Source organism: Zonotrichia albicollis, chromosome 18 (assembly GCF_047830755.1).
Source record: "Zonotrichia albicollis isolate bZonAlb1 chromosome 18, bZonAlb1.hap1, whole genome shotgun sequence".
NCBI classification, from domain to species: Eukaryota; Metazoa; Chordata; class Aves; order Passeriformes; family Passerellidae; genus Zonotrichia; species Zonotrichia albicollis.
This window is the reverse complement of record NC_133836.1, coordinates 14,019,246-14,033,983: the sequence shown is the minus strand read 5'-3', so window position 1 is coordinate 14,033,983 and position 14,738 is coordinate 14,019,246. Positions and strand designations below refer to the sequence as shown.

General features: G+C 54.5%; 1 protein-coding gene across 2 annotated transcripts; it reads right to left on the bottom strand.

Moving 5' to 3' along the window:
- Positions 1-7,108: 7,108 nt before the first annotated feature.
- On the bottom strand, positions 7,109-13,259 carry SLC7A4 (solute carrier family 7 member 4). Of its 2 annotated transcripts, none has more exons than XM_005493790.4 (5): positions 13,103-13,259; positions 10,924-11,973; positions 10,131-10,807; positions 9,243-9,351; positions 7,109-8,720 (listed from the first exon to the last, which is right to left on the bottom strand). In XM_005493790.4, the coding sequence occupies exons 2-5, from the start codon at positions 11,903-11,905 to the stop codon at positions 8,527-8,529; spliced, it is 1,962 nt and encodes a 653-aa protein (XP_005493847.1). In that variant the 5' UTR covers positions 11,906-11,973; positions 13,103-13,259; the 3' UTR covers positions 7,109-8,526. The 2 variants fall into 2 exon arrangements, with proteins under 2 accessions (XP_005493847.1, XP_005493846.1); XM_005493789.4 differs by having other exon boundaries at positions 10,924-11,976; positions 13,103-13,258.
- Positions 13,260-14,738: the final 1,479 nt, after the last annotated feature.

Sequence of the window (14,738 nt, the reverse complement as noted above, 5' to 3'; positions counted from 1 at the left end):
CCCACCCAGTACCACCCCTGCCATAGCAGGAACACCTCCCACTGTCCCAGGCTGCTCCCAGCCCCAATGTCCAGCCTGGCCTTGGGCGCTGCCAGGGATCCAGGATGGGCACCCTGTGCCAGGGCCTGCCCACCCTCACAGGGAACAATTCCTAATTCCCAATATCCCATCCATCCCTGCCCTCTGACACTGGCAGCCATTCCCTGTGTCCTGTCCCTCCATCCCTTGTCCCCAGTCCCTCTCCAGCTCTCCTGGAGCCCCTTCAGGCCCTGCAAGGGGCTCTGAGCTCTCCCCTGGAGCCTTCTCCTCCCCAGGTGAGCACCCCCAGCTCTCCCAGGCTGTGCTAAACCAGTACAGACCAGTTCCCGACCAAGGGAGGGACAATTTTTCTTTCCAGCTAATGAAAATGATGTAATTCCTCTGGATGGTGGAGCAGCCCAAGCTTTACATCAAGGATACGTCAAGGACCCATTCCAGACTGCCCTGCTGGAGGTTTGGGGACCTACCAGAGCCCAGGGCTCACCACATGAGATGGACGGTGGCCAGCAGAGGGGATTTGCCATCAGACTGCTTTGAAGTGCTCATGAACCAGAATTGTCTCCTGCCCTGGATGCAGGTGGGATGGGATGTGTAAATGGATCAGTACATCTCAGAAAGAATTTTTCTTTATGTCATCTCCCCTGGAGTACTCCATATTTTTAAATTAATATTTTTAGGAAGAAATGATAAACCTTCTGTACATTCATGACAGGTAGTCCCACCTGAAGTTGCTTTCAGCAGGCACAGCATTCTTAGAAATGTGTAGTTTGGACCATAAAAGAGTACAGTCTTTCCTACTCATTTTTGATGGTAAACCTTTTTTTTTGATGATAAACTTTTTTGTTAAGTTTATTTTTTCTGGAATAGTTCTCTGAGGTCCCTTAATTTTCCTGTCTCTACTATCTGTGGATGGAGAAAATAATTTGATTTTGTAGTATCTTTTGTATAATCACAAGGTCATGGCCATGCTTCTGTTTAACTGTAAATATTTCTGAAATGCTGTGTGCCAGATCCATGTTTTCCCTGGGTGTCTTTCATGCAAAATTCAATGTCCACTCCATCCACTGCTTTACAATCCTCAGTCCTCACATATCTCACCCACTACAGCCTCCTCCTTGAACATCCTTTGTGTCTTCAGTGGCCTTCTTTGGCTCACAGGAGAGGAAACAACCTTAATCCTCCCCACTTCTGGCCCCCAGGAACAGACCAGCCTTCCACCTCCTTCATTCCAAGTTCCTGCTTGCTTTCCTTGACTTTACCTTTGATGGCTGCAGTGGCTGCTCGTCACCACCCCTGTCCTCCTCACCTCCTGGTCATTTTACAGTCCAACAGTTCTCCTCAGCTGGCTTGGCTTCAGGCATGGACATGTTTTCCTTTTCATTTGTCCTTTTCATTTGTCCTTGCCCACACCATTATTTTTTTCCTGCCCCATTGGAAACTCACAGAACACTTGCTGAGCAAACCTATTTGGATTTCCAGCATCTCTGGGAGGGGTTCCAGGACCAGGAGCTCCCTGGCAGGCCCCACCAGCAGGAGAAGGAGCAGCGCAGTCCCAGCTGCCCTGTAAGCACCAGCCCCTGGCTTTGTTACACTTTCAGTCCCTCTTTGCTGCCTTGGCAACACGAGGTCAAAGAACGGAGATGCTTCACTGTCTGGCAGCTTCTGCTTTGGGCTCGTGGTAAATGAAGTAGGAAAAGATGTTTAAATCCCCTAGAGGTAATACAGACAGTTGCAGAGAAGTACATTAACCAACCCAAGCTTCCTTTTAACTCTTAAGCTGTTTGGTTTCATGTATTTTTTCTTAGGGGAGATTTTTGGAAAGGCTGTAGCAGAAAACATTGGATTAAACTTAGAATCAGCTGGAACCATTTCCATAGCCAAGGGCAGGTGCCTTGGCCAAAGGCTTGGAGCAGGGAATTGTTTTCACTCCTGTTGTTAAACTGTGAAAGCTCACATGAAGCTGATGTGCTGTTGGCCTTGTGCCTGTGCCTGTCCAAGAGTCATTTATGACCTGGGAGCACATGGACCTTGGAATTAAGAGGGGAAAATCATCCAGTATCTATGGGCATGTCACAGATGTTTTCATTTCTCTGTTTCTAGATTTTTCCTTTTTAGAGTCAAAATTACTATAATGAATGTTTTGAATGGTTTTAATTTCTGATTCATAAATCAATACAGATATTGTTTTGTAGTCTGTATATTGTTTTTATTCTACAAAAATTTTACTCACCTAAATAAGAAGCAGTTCTTCCAGCCTCTGAGGCTGAAAGAGACCACATGTTGGTGGTTAGTGGTGAGTTGGCAGTGCTGGGTTAATGGTCTTAGAGGTTTTTTTCAATTAAAACATTCTGTGATTCTATAAAGTTTATCTTCTTTAGTTGAAAATAATGATATTATTTACCCAGCAGGGTCTGTCCTATAAATGTACAAATCATTTTATAGTTATGTATCTAGTAAATCAAGCCTGTGCTTTGGTCTCAGAACTGTCTGTCCAAACCATTTGCAAATGTAATTTATAAATACAGGCTGCAGGCTTTAAATTTGCGCTGTCTCTAAAAACATCAGAACCATCCTGACACTGCCTCAGTCTCCAGATGAAAACTTTCTGTATTGAACACAGAAGCTTTTTGGGCTTGGTTTAAATCAGTGTTAGTACTTATATTTTAAAATACTTTTTATCATTTATTGCTTCTGTTATGTCCTTTGCCCCTAGCCCTCCCTGCGCTCTCCAAACAAGAGATGCAGATTAAAATCCTATGAAACAGTACACTCCAAGTCTGTCCTTATTCACCAGCTGCAGAAGATCCACTTGCCCATGTTTTGACACATTAACTTGTCACTAGAGTCAGAACTGTGTGGTTTTAGTGTCAACAAACCTATCAGCAAACCACTTGAGAACCTGAACACACCAGGTGAGCCAGCAGTGTTATTCTGGGCAGTGTCACTGGGATGGGGACCTCGGGCATCCCGCTGTCCTGAGGGACACCGAGCACAGGCCTGCCTTGTTCCCAGGGGGGGTTTGCCTTTCAGAGGGCTGCCAGGAGAAGAGGGAGCTGGAGCTGGAGCTGCCCGGGAGGATTGTGTGGGAATTTGCTGTGCTTTGGCAGCTGCTGCCAAGGGTTGTGAGGAATTAACATGTCGGGACTTACTCTGAGAACTGTAGTTCTGTTAGGCTGAAATATCAGTTACTCCAAATTTATCTGCTGATCTCCCCTGCTGGAATCACTGTTCCTCTTTCCTCAAATTCAGTTGTGTTCTCTCTATGTTGGAAACCAATCTTGGAATAATTCACCAGAAGACTTGTTGAATCCCTGTTCACAAGGGATTCAATGATTCTAGTACTGAGCCTTTTTTTTTTTTTTTTGGTCCAAGTGTCAATTCCATGTTGTTCCTTTTTGTTTTCTTTGCAAAAGTGACAGATAGCAGCTGGCTGCCTCATGAAGGTGTTACAGCACACCAGCACTGCTGCCTCTTTCCAGGTCCTGAGTCGGAGCACAGAGGTTACACAAATCCACACTGATTGCCACTAATGGTATTTATCCAGAATTCTTGAGTAGCTCTCACTTTGCTCAGTGGCCTTTTGAAGCCTTGACTGTCCCTGTCACCTTTCAGAAGGATCTGCTAGCTTGTTTTGCTGCAGTGCTCTGGGCTGCTCCAGCTGCCTGTTTCTGGAAAATGAGCATTACTGCTCCAGGGAAGCTCACTGCCTGATTCCATGTGGAACTTCTCTGGTGTAAGTTACAGAGGTGATCCCAAAGTTCTTCCTGTAGCACTTACTAACTTTGGAGGCAGGGCTGGGCAGTGGAGCCTCCAGCATAGCTCCAGCTGCTCCTGCCACACAGCAAAGGGGTTTTTGTGTTTTCCAAGTATTTTTCTTGAGCACTTTCATTCCTTTAGGATATTGAGTGTGCTGCCATGCCCAGAGGTGCATTGGCTCTTGTTCCAGCAAGGACTGGCTGCCCTAGAATGCTTCCAGCCTGGCAAGAGAGGTGTGGGGTACTGAGAAATCAGCCATCCTGGCTCCAGAGGAGTCACTCGCTGCAGCTCCTTCCTGCCAGCCTCTGACAGATGTTTCACAACCTCAGGCCAAGCTGTCATTGCCTCAGGAAATGTTTCTGGTCTCCTGCCTAAATCTTCCTCATGGCAGTTTCAGTCCACTGCTTCATTCCATGCCTCCTGTGTATGTGGGGAAGATTTATTCTCCTCTTATAGAATCTGTAAGGTTGGAAAAACCCGCTAAGATGACCGAGGGCAGCAGCTGCAGTTTTGTGTGTGTGTGGTGTGTTACATGTGGGGCAATGGCCGTTTCCTGCCTTGCCCCAAAGCAGAGGCAGCAGATCCATCTGGTGTTGGAGGAGCCTGTGCCCCAGGGATGGGCCCACGGCGTTTGTGCCCTTGCTTGCACAGCTCCTTGGAAAGGGCTGAGACAAGAACAGCTGTGGCTGCAGGGCTGCTGAGACACAGCACAAACACTCTGGAATGACCTGGGCACCTGCCTGCCTGACCACCAGCACATCGTGCAGGGACAAGGGGACAACACGACCTCCTTGCCACCTGCCATTCCCCTGCTGGTGGCAGGAGCAGATACACCGCTGCTGGCAGCCTGGAATGCTGCGTGGTGCTTACCTCATCCTCGGGCTGTGTCTGCAGGAGGAGGAGGGGAGCAGGGCAGGATAATGAGAGGATTACTTACAGCCAGCCTCCCCGAGCCCTGCAGCTCATCTGTGCTGCTTTCAGAGCTGGGGGAGGCGGGGGGGGGGGGGGGGGAGGGATAATTTAGAAACATGAGGCTGGGAAGTCATTTAATTAGGATGTGGAGATGCTCTCTCCTGGGTGCAAACCACCACCCCCTTCCAGTGCTTGGGGTTCCCCTTTTCTTCCCTCCAGCATGGACAAGGCTCAACTTTGCAGGCAGCTGCTTATTCCAGTTATTAAACTGTGCACCTGCAACTCCTGCTCCCCTGTGCTCTCCCAAGTGCGAGCCCAGCAATCTGTGTGGGTTCCACAACCCAATGATCTCTGTAAGAGCTCCCACAGCCCAGAGATCTCTGCAGCTTCTACTGGTCCCATCCCTGGGGCTGCATGGGCTGCAGCAGTGATTCTGTGCCCTGAAGCCTCCAAAGTCATCACTGTCTCAGTCCGTGTGTCCATCCCTGGAGCACCCCTGAGTTGCAGCTAAGGCTAAAGGCCACAGGCTTGGTTACTCACTGCCATTTAAAGGGGGTAGGAGGCAGCCCCAACACTGATTTTCTCTCTAGTACAAATCCCATTTTATTCCCCTCTGGATTTGCATTTCTCCTTGTCCTGCTGCAGCTGCCTTATGAAAACTGTCCTCCCAGGGCACAGCAAACCAGCACTGTCCTGCCAGCTACTCTCCCAGTCCAGCAGCATCACTGGAGAGGCTCAGCCAGCCCTGGCTACTGCCTGTCCACTCCCATGCTCTCTGTGGGGATTATCATCCAGGACTCACATTAACCCTCTTAATCCAGCTCAGAGCATGTGTGCCAGAACTGCTGCTGCCCCATGGCCCATAAAGCCCTTCCCAGTTCCCAGAGCCCCAGCACCGGCCACACCAGCACTGACCCACATAGCTCCCTGCAGCTCTGGAAAGAGATTGATTTCCTGCAGCCTGACTACATCATTGCATGGCTTCCAGAAAATAGAGGACTTTATTTATACTTTTAAGCTAATTTGGAGAAGGGTACTGCTCTGGAAAACAAGTGTGTGGTCAGCCACAGGGAAGCAGCAAGTAGCTGCTCCTGGAGCTCCATGAAACAGAGTTCTGGGAGTTACACATGGGACTGGTTTCATTTTACATCTGTTTGGAATCGAGAGTATGGATTGGGCAGCCAGTGTTTTCTCTTACAACAGGCTGCCATTTTAAAGCCTGTTGCTTAAAGCCTTCTTTGCTGATTAGTTTGGATTTTTTTCTCTGCTAATACAATTTTCAGGAACAAATTCCTGTAGAATGGCTGCTGCCATCCCCCTTCTGTGTACATTAATGAGTAGTCAATTAAAAATTAATTAATAAATGTTCTGTGCAGAGCATGTTACCACTGTAGGATAGTGTATGACACATGAAACAACCAATTTTGTAATCCTATTACAAAAAAACCCCCAAGTGTGCTTGGGAGGCCCCACCAGCTTTCCAGGTGCCAGAGAATTACACTCCAATCCTTTAATACCCTGCTGGCTGCATCCCTGGCACCTCCTGCTCTGCTGGGGAGGACCCTGTGCTTTGTGTGCCACAGCCTAACAGGGATTTCTGTGCATTTTTAGAAATTAATAGATTTAAATAGAATAAATATCAATGGTTACAAGGCTCATTCAATAACTCTTTGGCCTTTTACAGCTTAAGAGGCTGATTGAGACCCCTACTAGGAGAGCTGAGAGATGTGACTGCCATTGACTTTCCTCCACAGGGGAACATAAAAGTCACCCTCAGCCCATCCCTCTCTGTGAGGACTTTCCTGCCCTTCCCCAGCTCTGCACTGGGCTCCCTTTTCCTTCTGTGTCCTGTGGATCTTTTTACTTGCCTTTGTCCTGCTGACAATGGCTTTATTACGGGGATTAAAGCTGAGTCACTAAGGAGAGTTCAGCCTGTGCCTCCCTGGGTGCCTGTTGAACACCTGCTTTTTAATGAAGAAGGACTCTGTTATCCCAGGAAGGACATTTCCCTAGAGAACAACAGTGTGGGGGTGACTGTGGGTTATAAATAATTCCTATGAATTGCACCAGTTCTCACATCCTTTGGCAGCTTTAGTAACCCTGCCCTGGTGCTGACTCAGCACTGTCCTTACTGCTCACAGTGGGGTTCAGTCCTATCTGGGTCAGTGTCAGGGTATTTGTGTACTGTAAGGATCAAGCCCCAGCCCACACCAGCCCCGTGGGGTCCTGGTTTCTGTGGGTCTGGCTGGAGCTTGTCCTCATGACTGGAACCCCAGTGGCAGTAGGGGGGCAGGGGGCACCCTCCCTGTCCCTGCTTTCTGGGGGGGCTTTCCTGAGCATCAGCTGGGGAGTGCTTCCCACCTTGAGTCCTGGGGACACAGAGATCACAACCAGTCAGAGCCATGGCAGGAAACAGTGTTTATGAGGTGATCAAATCAGTCTGTTGCTCACAAGCCACGACACAGAGGTGCCAAGCGGGGCCACAGCACCAGTGGCGGCAGTTCAGGGACGAGGTGGGACAGAGCAGGGCTGGCAGACAGAGGGGCTCACCAGAGCCAGCGTAGCCTACTGAGGGTAACCACAGTCTCTCTAGGGTCCCCCAGGGACTGGCCTGCAAGAAGTGATGGAACAGCTTGCCCACAGGCCCCAGCCCCTTGCAGCATGCAGAGGATGAGGATGGGGCAGGGTGTCCGTGCTGCAAGGCCTGTCAAGTTGGCAGCCTCACGCTTGACTGACCATGGGCTCATGGGCAAAACAGCCAGGGGTGGCTCCAGCAGGGCTGCTGGGGACACCACCATGGCATCCTTGCAGCTGGGGTGACCCCAAAGCATGGGGATTATTGCTGGGGAGGGGGCAATACCAAAAAAGCACCTGCTGAGCCTGTCCCAGGCCCTAGAGAGCCTGGAAGGGGCAGCATGGGGGGTTGAGTCCCCATGGTGGGGCAAGTGGTGCTGCTGAGGTGCAGAAGTAGGGAGCTGGCTCCAGGCAGACCGGCCCAGGGATGCCACTGGGGACCTCCAGGGACAAGGCAATGTACCTGGGGTCCTGAGCATCCACATCCTGCTCAGGACTGGGGCAAGAGCCTGGCCATGGCATTATCTTCCTGTGGGCATGGCCCCCAGTCCACCCCTCAGACAGTCAATTCGAGCAGCTGGGAAGATGCAGCTGGGCTTTTGCTGTGCCAGCCTCCACTGGCTTTCCCAGGGTGCCTTCCCAGCCACCCACTCTGGCCATATCCCTTCTCCATGTCCTGTCTCCAGCTGCCCCTCAGCTCCCTCAGCCCAAGCCTTTGAGGAGAGCAGCCCTGGGCAGAGGGATGGCAGGGGTGCCTGTGGGGATGCAGGATTGGCCCCTGCCTCCTTCCCAAGGGGACTGTGCAGGAGGAGGGGGGCTGCACTCAGGATGAGGGTCAGCATGGGCAGCACTGGGCTGCCTGTCCTGGTCCCTGGGGAACCTCTGCATGCCCAGCTGCACAGATGTGCTGGCAGACAGGAGATGTACGGCACAGTGCCAGGGTGAGCTCGGGGAGAGGTGAACAAGGACACAGCTCCTCATGAGCAGGGCAGGCACTGGGCTGAGACCCAGCTCTCAAGTGCAGGGGATGGGGAAGGAGGCAGCCAGCCCCTCCACAACCTGTCAGAAGTGTGTGGGGAAGGGTGAGCATCCCCATCCTCTCCAGGTGGAGCCCCACAGCCTGGGCAGCCGCAGTGGCTCTGCTGTCAGAGGAGCAGGACCAGGAGCAGGGGCGTGGGGCTCTCGCCTGACTGCGGGAGAAGATTCCGCCACTCCCGTCTCCAGGTGCCCCCGCTGGCAGGGCTGTCATCTCTTGCCGTCATCCGTGTCGGTGTCCGGCAGCCCGGCGGCAGGCTGGCAGCTGGGCTGGACCGCCTGCACCCGCTCCTCCAGGCTGCCCCCTGGGAACACCACGTAGCGCGCGCTGACACGCTGGGCCCGCGGCTCCCGCAGGTTCTCCTTGCTGTGCCAGATGCCGTAGCCAAAGTAGACGAGCAAGCCTGCAGCGGGGACAGGGACAGCAGGGGCTCCAGCACTGTCTGGCTGCTGGCACCAGCATGGCTGGCACCACAGCGGAATGTGGCACGGATGTGGCCAGTAACCCAGCAGAGCGAGAAGATAGAGCACCATATGGGGGCTTAACTGAGCCGCATGCAGGAGGAAAAGTGTCCTGCCCAAGGTTATAAGCACGTTAAGAGCAAGGGGAGCACCCTCAGTCCCTGGGAAAGGGAAGGACTTCCTGAGCCCCAGGGAGCTGCCGCAGGAGCAGGGGGTGGTTCTGGCCCAGGGCTTTAAGGAGGATCTGAACTTTTAACAGGAACAAGCTGTAACAATCTGGGAAACAGAGAGGCTCAGGAGATGATGGGAGACCTCGCCTTGTGTCTCCAAAGGGGAACTGGAGGCAGAAAGGGGCGGGATACGCTTTACTGACCCATAAATGGGGGAGAGGAACTGCCAAAGGAGCTGGAGAGTCCAAGACAAACCCTGCTCCCCCTCCCTGGAGCAGCCATGGGAGCACTCACCCAAGAGCAGCCAGATGGCAAAGCGGAGCCACGTCATGTAACTGAGCTTCAGCATCAGGTAGATGTTGAGGATGATGCTCAGCGCTGGGGACAGGGGCACCAGGGGGATCTGCAGGAGAAAAGGAGTTGGCAGGGGGTGACACCTGCAGGACCACATTCTCAGTCTTTAAAATTATAGGGACAAAACACAGCACTGGCAAATGCGTAGGACAAAGGGACTGTCACCTTGAGATTTCTAGAAGTGGCACTTTTTTTAAGGAAAAGAAACAATGGAGCCAGGAGCTGGGAGCCATGCTGGCAGGGTGGGCACAGGCATCATCATGAGGACCAAACAAGCTCCTGGAGTGATCCTGAGCCAACGTGGTCCTTGCTAGAGGAGCCAGGGCAGGGGCATGGCAGGGAAGTGGTATCACCACTGGTGTTATGAAGCTGCACTGACTAATCAGGGCTCAAGTGGGCTGAAAACAGGAGAGGGGGAGCACAAGAGGCATAGAAGTGGTTTGGAGGCTGAAAATGGGTTCCATCACATAGCTGAAGGGCAGCCAAAGTAAGGAGCTGAGGTAGGAGAGGAGCAGAGGAATTGTGAGGATGAAGAGAAGGGAGCCCAGGGTGGACAGGAGCAATCCCTGGGATCCATCCAATGGGATGGACACAACTGCTGGGGATGTCCTCTCCTGGGGACCAGTGGCCACACAGAGTAACAGCAGAGGCACCAACACTCCCCACACAGGGTGTCCACAAACATCCTCTTCCTCTCCTCTCTTCTCCTTCAGCAGTTGTAGTGCTTTCAACAAAGTGCTGTGCCTGGGAGCCCTGCGGGTCCATCAGAGCTGCTCCCACCTCCCCTCACCCCTGCAGAGGGATTTCCTGCCTGGGCCCCGGGCATACCTGGAAAGTCTGGGTGCTGTGCTGCTGCTCGTGTGCCCAGATGAGGAGGAGGCTGAGCAGGAAGCCCAGACTGAAGAGGACCAGCAGCAGGGAGTAGCTCCAGGTGGGCAGGTGGAGGTGGGTGTTGCCAAACACTAAGATGGAGCAGAGGCAGATGGCAGACACCATCAAGGTCACCACAGCCACCGTGACCACCTCACCTGGGTAGAAGTCGCTGAGGAACTCCAGGTAGGGCTCAAAAGCTGCCTTCAGCTGCCCTGGCTCCCGCTGCTCTTTGCCCTTGTCCCTGTCCACCAGGTTCAGCTTGTCGGAGAAGGACTCGTACTCCTTCAGCTCGCCGCCGGCCAGGCCCTCGTGGGGCTCAGCGCTGGGCCGGCCGCCAGCCCCCGCGGCGGGGACATCCCCCTTGTGCTGCTGGAAGCGCAGCACGATGATGCTGGCAGCCACGAAGGTGTAGGCCAGCAGAGTGCCGATGGACAGGAACTGCACCAGGGCCTCCAGGTCGAAGACAAGGGCCAGCAGGGCCATAAGCAGCCCAAAGACCACGATGCCCACCACGGGCACCTGTGTGCGGGGGTGCACTCGGGAGAAGACCTGAAAGAAGAGCCCATCCTCGGCCATGGCGTAGACGATGCGTGGCAGGGAGAAGAGGTTGCTCAGCAGAACTGTGTTCATTGCTGAGGGATGAGCAGAAGAAGGAAGACCCCATCAGACCCAAACCCAAACTGGAGATTGTTCCCAGCCCCCAAGGCAGGAGGGTGGGGAGCTCCCTCCCACCACTGCCTGTACTCACCACAGATGGAGCCAGCAGCCACCAGAAACCCTGCCCAGGCATAGCCCCTCCTGTAGAATGCATCAGCCAGGGCAGAGTCAGGGTCCAGCGTGTGCCAGGGCACCATCAGCGTCAGCACAACTGACACCAGGATATAGGCACCGGTGGCCAGCCCCAAGGAGAAAGCGATGGCCCTGGGGACAGCCCTCTGCGGGTTCCTGGCCTCTTCACTGGAGGCTGCAATGACGTCAAAGCCCACAAAGGCATAGAAGCAGGTGGCTGTGCCAGCCATGATGCCCGACAGCCCATATGGGGCAAAGCCACCCTCCTGGGTGCTCCAGTTCTTGGGCTGTGCGAGGACAAAACCCATAATGAGGATGAAGAGGATGACACCCATGCTGATGGCTGAGAAGACGTGGTTGAGCCAGGAGGACACTTTGGCCCCAAAGGAGATGAAGGCAGTAGCTACCAGCAGGATGGCAGCTGCCAGGAAGTCTGGATAGTGGGCCAGGAATGGCACCTGCCAGGCACCCACATGGGTCTCAGTGAAGTTCTTGATCTTGTGGTTAAAGATGGAGTCCAGATAGCCACTCCAGGCCCTGGCCACTGCAGCCCCCCCAATCATGTACTCCAGCAGCACATTCCAGCCGATAAGGAAAGCCCAGATTTCACCCACGGACACATAGGTGAACATGTAGGCAGAGCCTGTCTTGGGTACACGGGCTCCAAACTCAGCGTAGCAGAGAGCAGCCAGGAGTGAGGCAAAGCCGGCGATGATGAAGGAGACGATGACGGCGGGGCCGGCGATCTCCTTGGCCACGGTGCCTGTGAGGACGTACAGCCCAGAGCCCACCATGCCCCCGATGCCCAGCAGCGTCAAGTCGATGGTGGAAAGGCATCTGTTAAAGGATGTCTCCATCATGTCATCCTCCAGGGTCTTCACCCGGTTGAGCTTCTGGCAGAAGCGGGTCAGGTCGGTGGAGCGGGGCAGCCATCTCGCCATCGTGGAGGCAGCGGGCCCTGCCCTCAGCAGAGTGAGGGGTCCTCAGCAGTGAGATCCTGCCTGGCGACCTGCTAGAGGGGGAGGGAGAGATGAACATTCCCTTGGTAGTGAGGTATCGAGTGCTGGGGACAGGGTGGAAAAGCCACCAGGGCGCATTCCAGGCGTCCCTGGCTCCTCAGCCAGCATAGAGCTCAGCAGAGATGTGTCCTCCTCCAGGCGTGGCACAGGACAGGGACATGTGCCAGTGTGCCAGGTGGCAGGCAAACCACAGCACTCACAGGGCAGCATCTCCCCATTAAAGCCCAAACCAGTTTGCTTTGGCCCTGATGAAGGCTTCCCTGCTGCCTCCTCTGCACCTTATCCAACATCTACTTGAACTTCGCCCTGCTGTGCCAGGACCCCACCACGGGGGCATGCAGCATCTCCCTGCTCCCAGAATCCTGCTGCTTCCCCAGAAGCTGCTGCAGAAGTCCAGAGCAGCTCCCATCGGAGTCTCCAGGGAGACCAAGAACCAGCCAGTGCCAGGGACGAGGCACACTGGCACTGCCATCATGACAGTGGGAGGACACAGCACTAGGGACATTCAGGTGCTGCTTCCCAGCTGCTCCATGTGATTGGTGACTCTGGGGACAGTCTCCCCTCCCAGTTGCCCTCCTTCCTGTGTCAGAAGCCCCACACCTATGTAAAAAAACATGTCCTGCACGGAGGGCTGGTGCAGCCCCACAGCAGAGTCCACATCTCGGAGGCCAAAAGGTCGTGGAAAGCCCACGAGGAGATGGAATGACAGCACCGATGATGGCCCGTGAGGACAACGTGCACAATCCGTGCTGGCTGAGGCTCCCAGCCCTGCACATCCCGGTCCCCGCGATCGGAGGCGTTGGCAGTACCGGGGTCCCCAATCCCAAGGAACGCAACAGGCGCAGCTGGGAGGATGCGGAGCTCGGTGCCCACTAGACACGGAGCATCCACGGAGTTCGGGCGGCCAAGGGTGGGGACCCCCAGACCGAGGAGGGTGTGTAGGGATTCCGGATTAATCCCGGGCGGCGAGAGGCGACAGTTTCGCCCCTGTTCAGCCCCGCCACGATGCCGGCTCCGGGCGGCGCCGAGTCCCGACCCCGATCCCGGCCGCGCTCCCCCAGGACGCTCCGCACAGCGCCGATCCCAGCCCGGCTCCCGGTCCCAGGGGCTGTCGCTCACCTGCGAGGGCGGCGGGGGCCCTGCAGCGGCCCCGGCCTCACCTGCTCCGCGCCGCCGCCGCCGCCGGCTCCGCCTCCCGGGGCTCGGCGGAAGGGCGGCGGCAGGGCGGGCCCGCGGCTCCTCCCGGAGCGGGGAGCGGAGCCTGCGGTACCGGGGCGGCACCTCCAGCCCCTGGAAGGGGCAGACACAGGGGTGTCTCCGCGACCCCAGGGTGGGCACCCCCAGGGAGTCTGGATTTCTGGAGCCGCACAGAAACGGGATGCAGGGTGTTCATGCAGACGTTCCAGAGGCTGCAGCCTGGGCTGCTCCGGAGGCAGACTGGGAGAGCTGAGGGTGTTCAGCCTGGAGAAGGCTCCAGGAAGACGTTAGAGCTCTTTCCCATGCCTAAAGGGGTTCCAAGAGAGCTGGAGAGGGACTTGGGACAAGGACCTGGAGTGACAAGGGGGAATGGCTTCCTAGTGACGAATGGCAGGATTATATGGGTTATTAGGAAGGAATTCTTGGCTATGAGGGTGGGCAGGCCCTGGCACAGGGTGCCCAGGGCAGCTGTGGTTGTCCCTGGATCCCTGGAAGTGCCCAAGGCCCGGCTGGACAGGGCTTGAAGCAACCTGGGATAGTAGAAGGTGTTCCTGCTCATGAGCTTCTAATCCAAGGTCTCTTCTAACCCAAACTACTCTGTGATTCTGTAATGGAGCAGTTATCCCAAATCCCATCCCCTGGATGCAGTTCTGGATGGAGCGAGAGGCTGAGATTCTGCTCCTCTGCCTCTACTCACTCTGCTCTGGAGCAGCTACGTGAAGGGCAGGCACATCCTCTGTGCTCAGGTGTTTGTCATGAAGAAACTGAGGTGTGGAGAAAGCTGTGGGAGGAGGAGCTCCTGAAGAGGCCTCTCCAGCGCACAGTCCTCCTGCCTGGCCAGGAGCACAAATCCTGAGCAAAAGCCTGTGGTGTTTCCCCCTGGCTCTGCAGGGCAGTGAAGGGGAATCACCTCTATCCATCTCTAAGTCAAAAGGTGTTTCTTTTCCAGAAGTGCTTCACCTCCTCCTGAACCTCCATAAACCTTCTGCCTCTGCAGCCCCCTGGGGCAGGAGTTTCCCAGGCAGTCACTCATTCCTCCCAAACCTGCCTGTTACAGGTGCCCTGCAATGCTGCTGCTTTTGTGTTTCTAGAGAGTGAAGTCCCTCTCCATGTCACCCTAACTTTTATCTCCACCCTGCCCCCTCTTGTGCCCTTTGTCAAAGATAGAGGAGTCCAGCTCAGCTGGAAGGTGTTCCAGATCCCTGGTGTCCCCAGGGCCTTTGCAGAGCTTGTGCCATCCCTACTGTGCCTTTGTCAGAGTGAAGGAATTTATTTAGGTGCTTCACAGCAGCAACATGTTTTTAATTTTCTTCTCTGATCCCCTTCTCATGTTTCATCTAGTTTTCTGATGGCTCCCAGGCACTTAAGCTGACATTTTCATGGACCCACCAGTCACCACCCCAAATGTCACCCTCAAGTTGCACCCACAACTCAGAGCCCACAGTGCAACTCTTGAGGGCTCTCACCTGAACACACTCACCTTTATCACACTGGATTGACCTCCTATGTGGAGGGGACCTTGCTCTTCTCCTCAACAGCCCAAAATATAGGAAAAGGA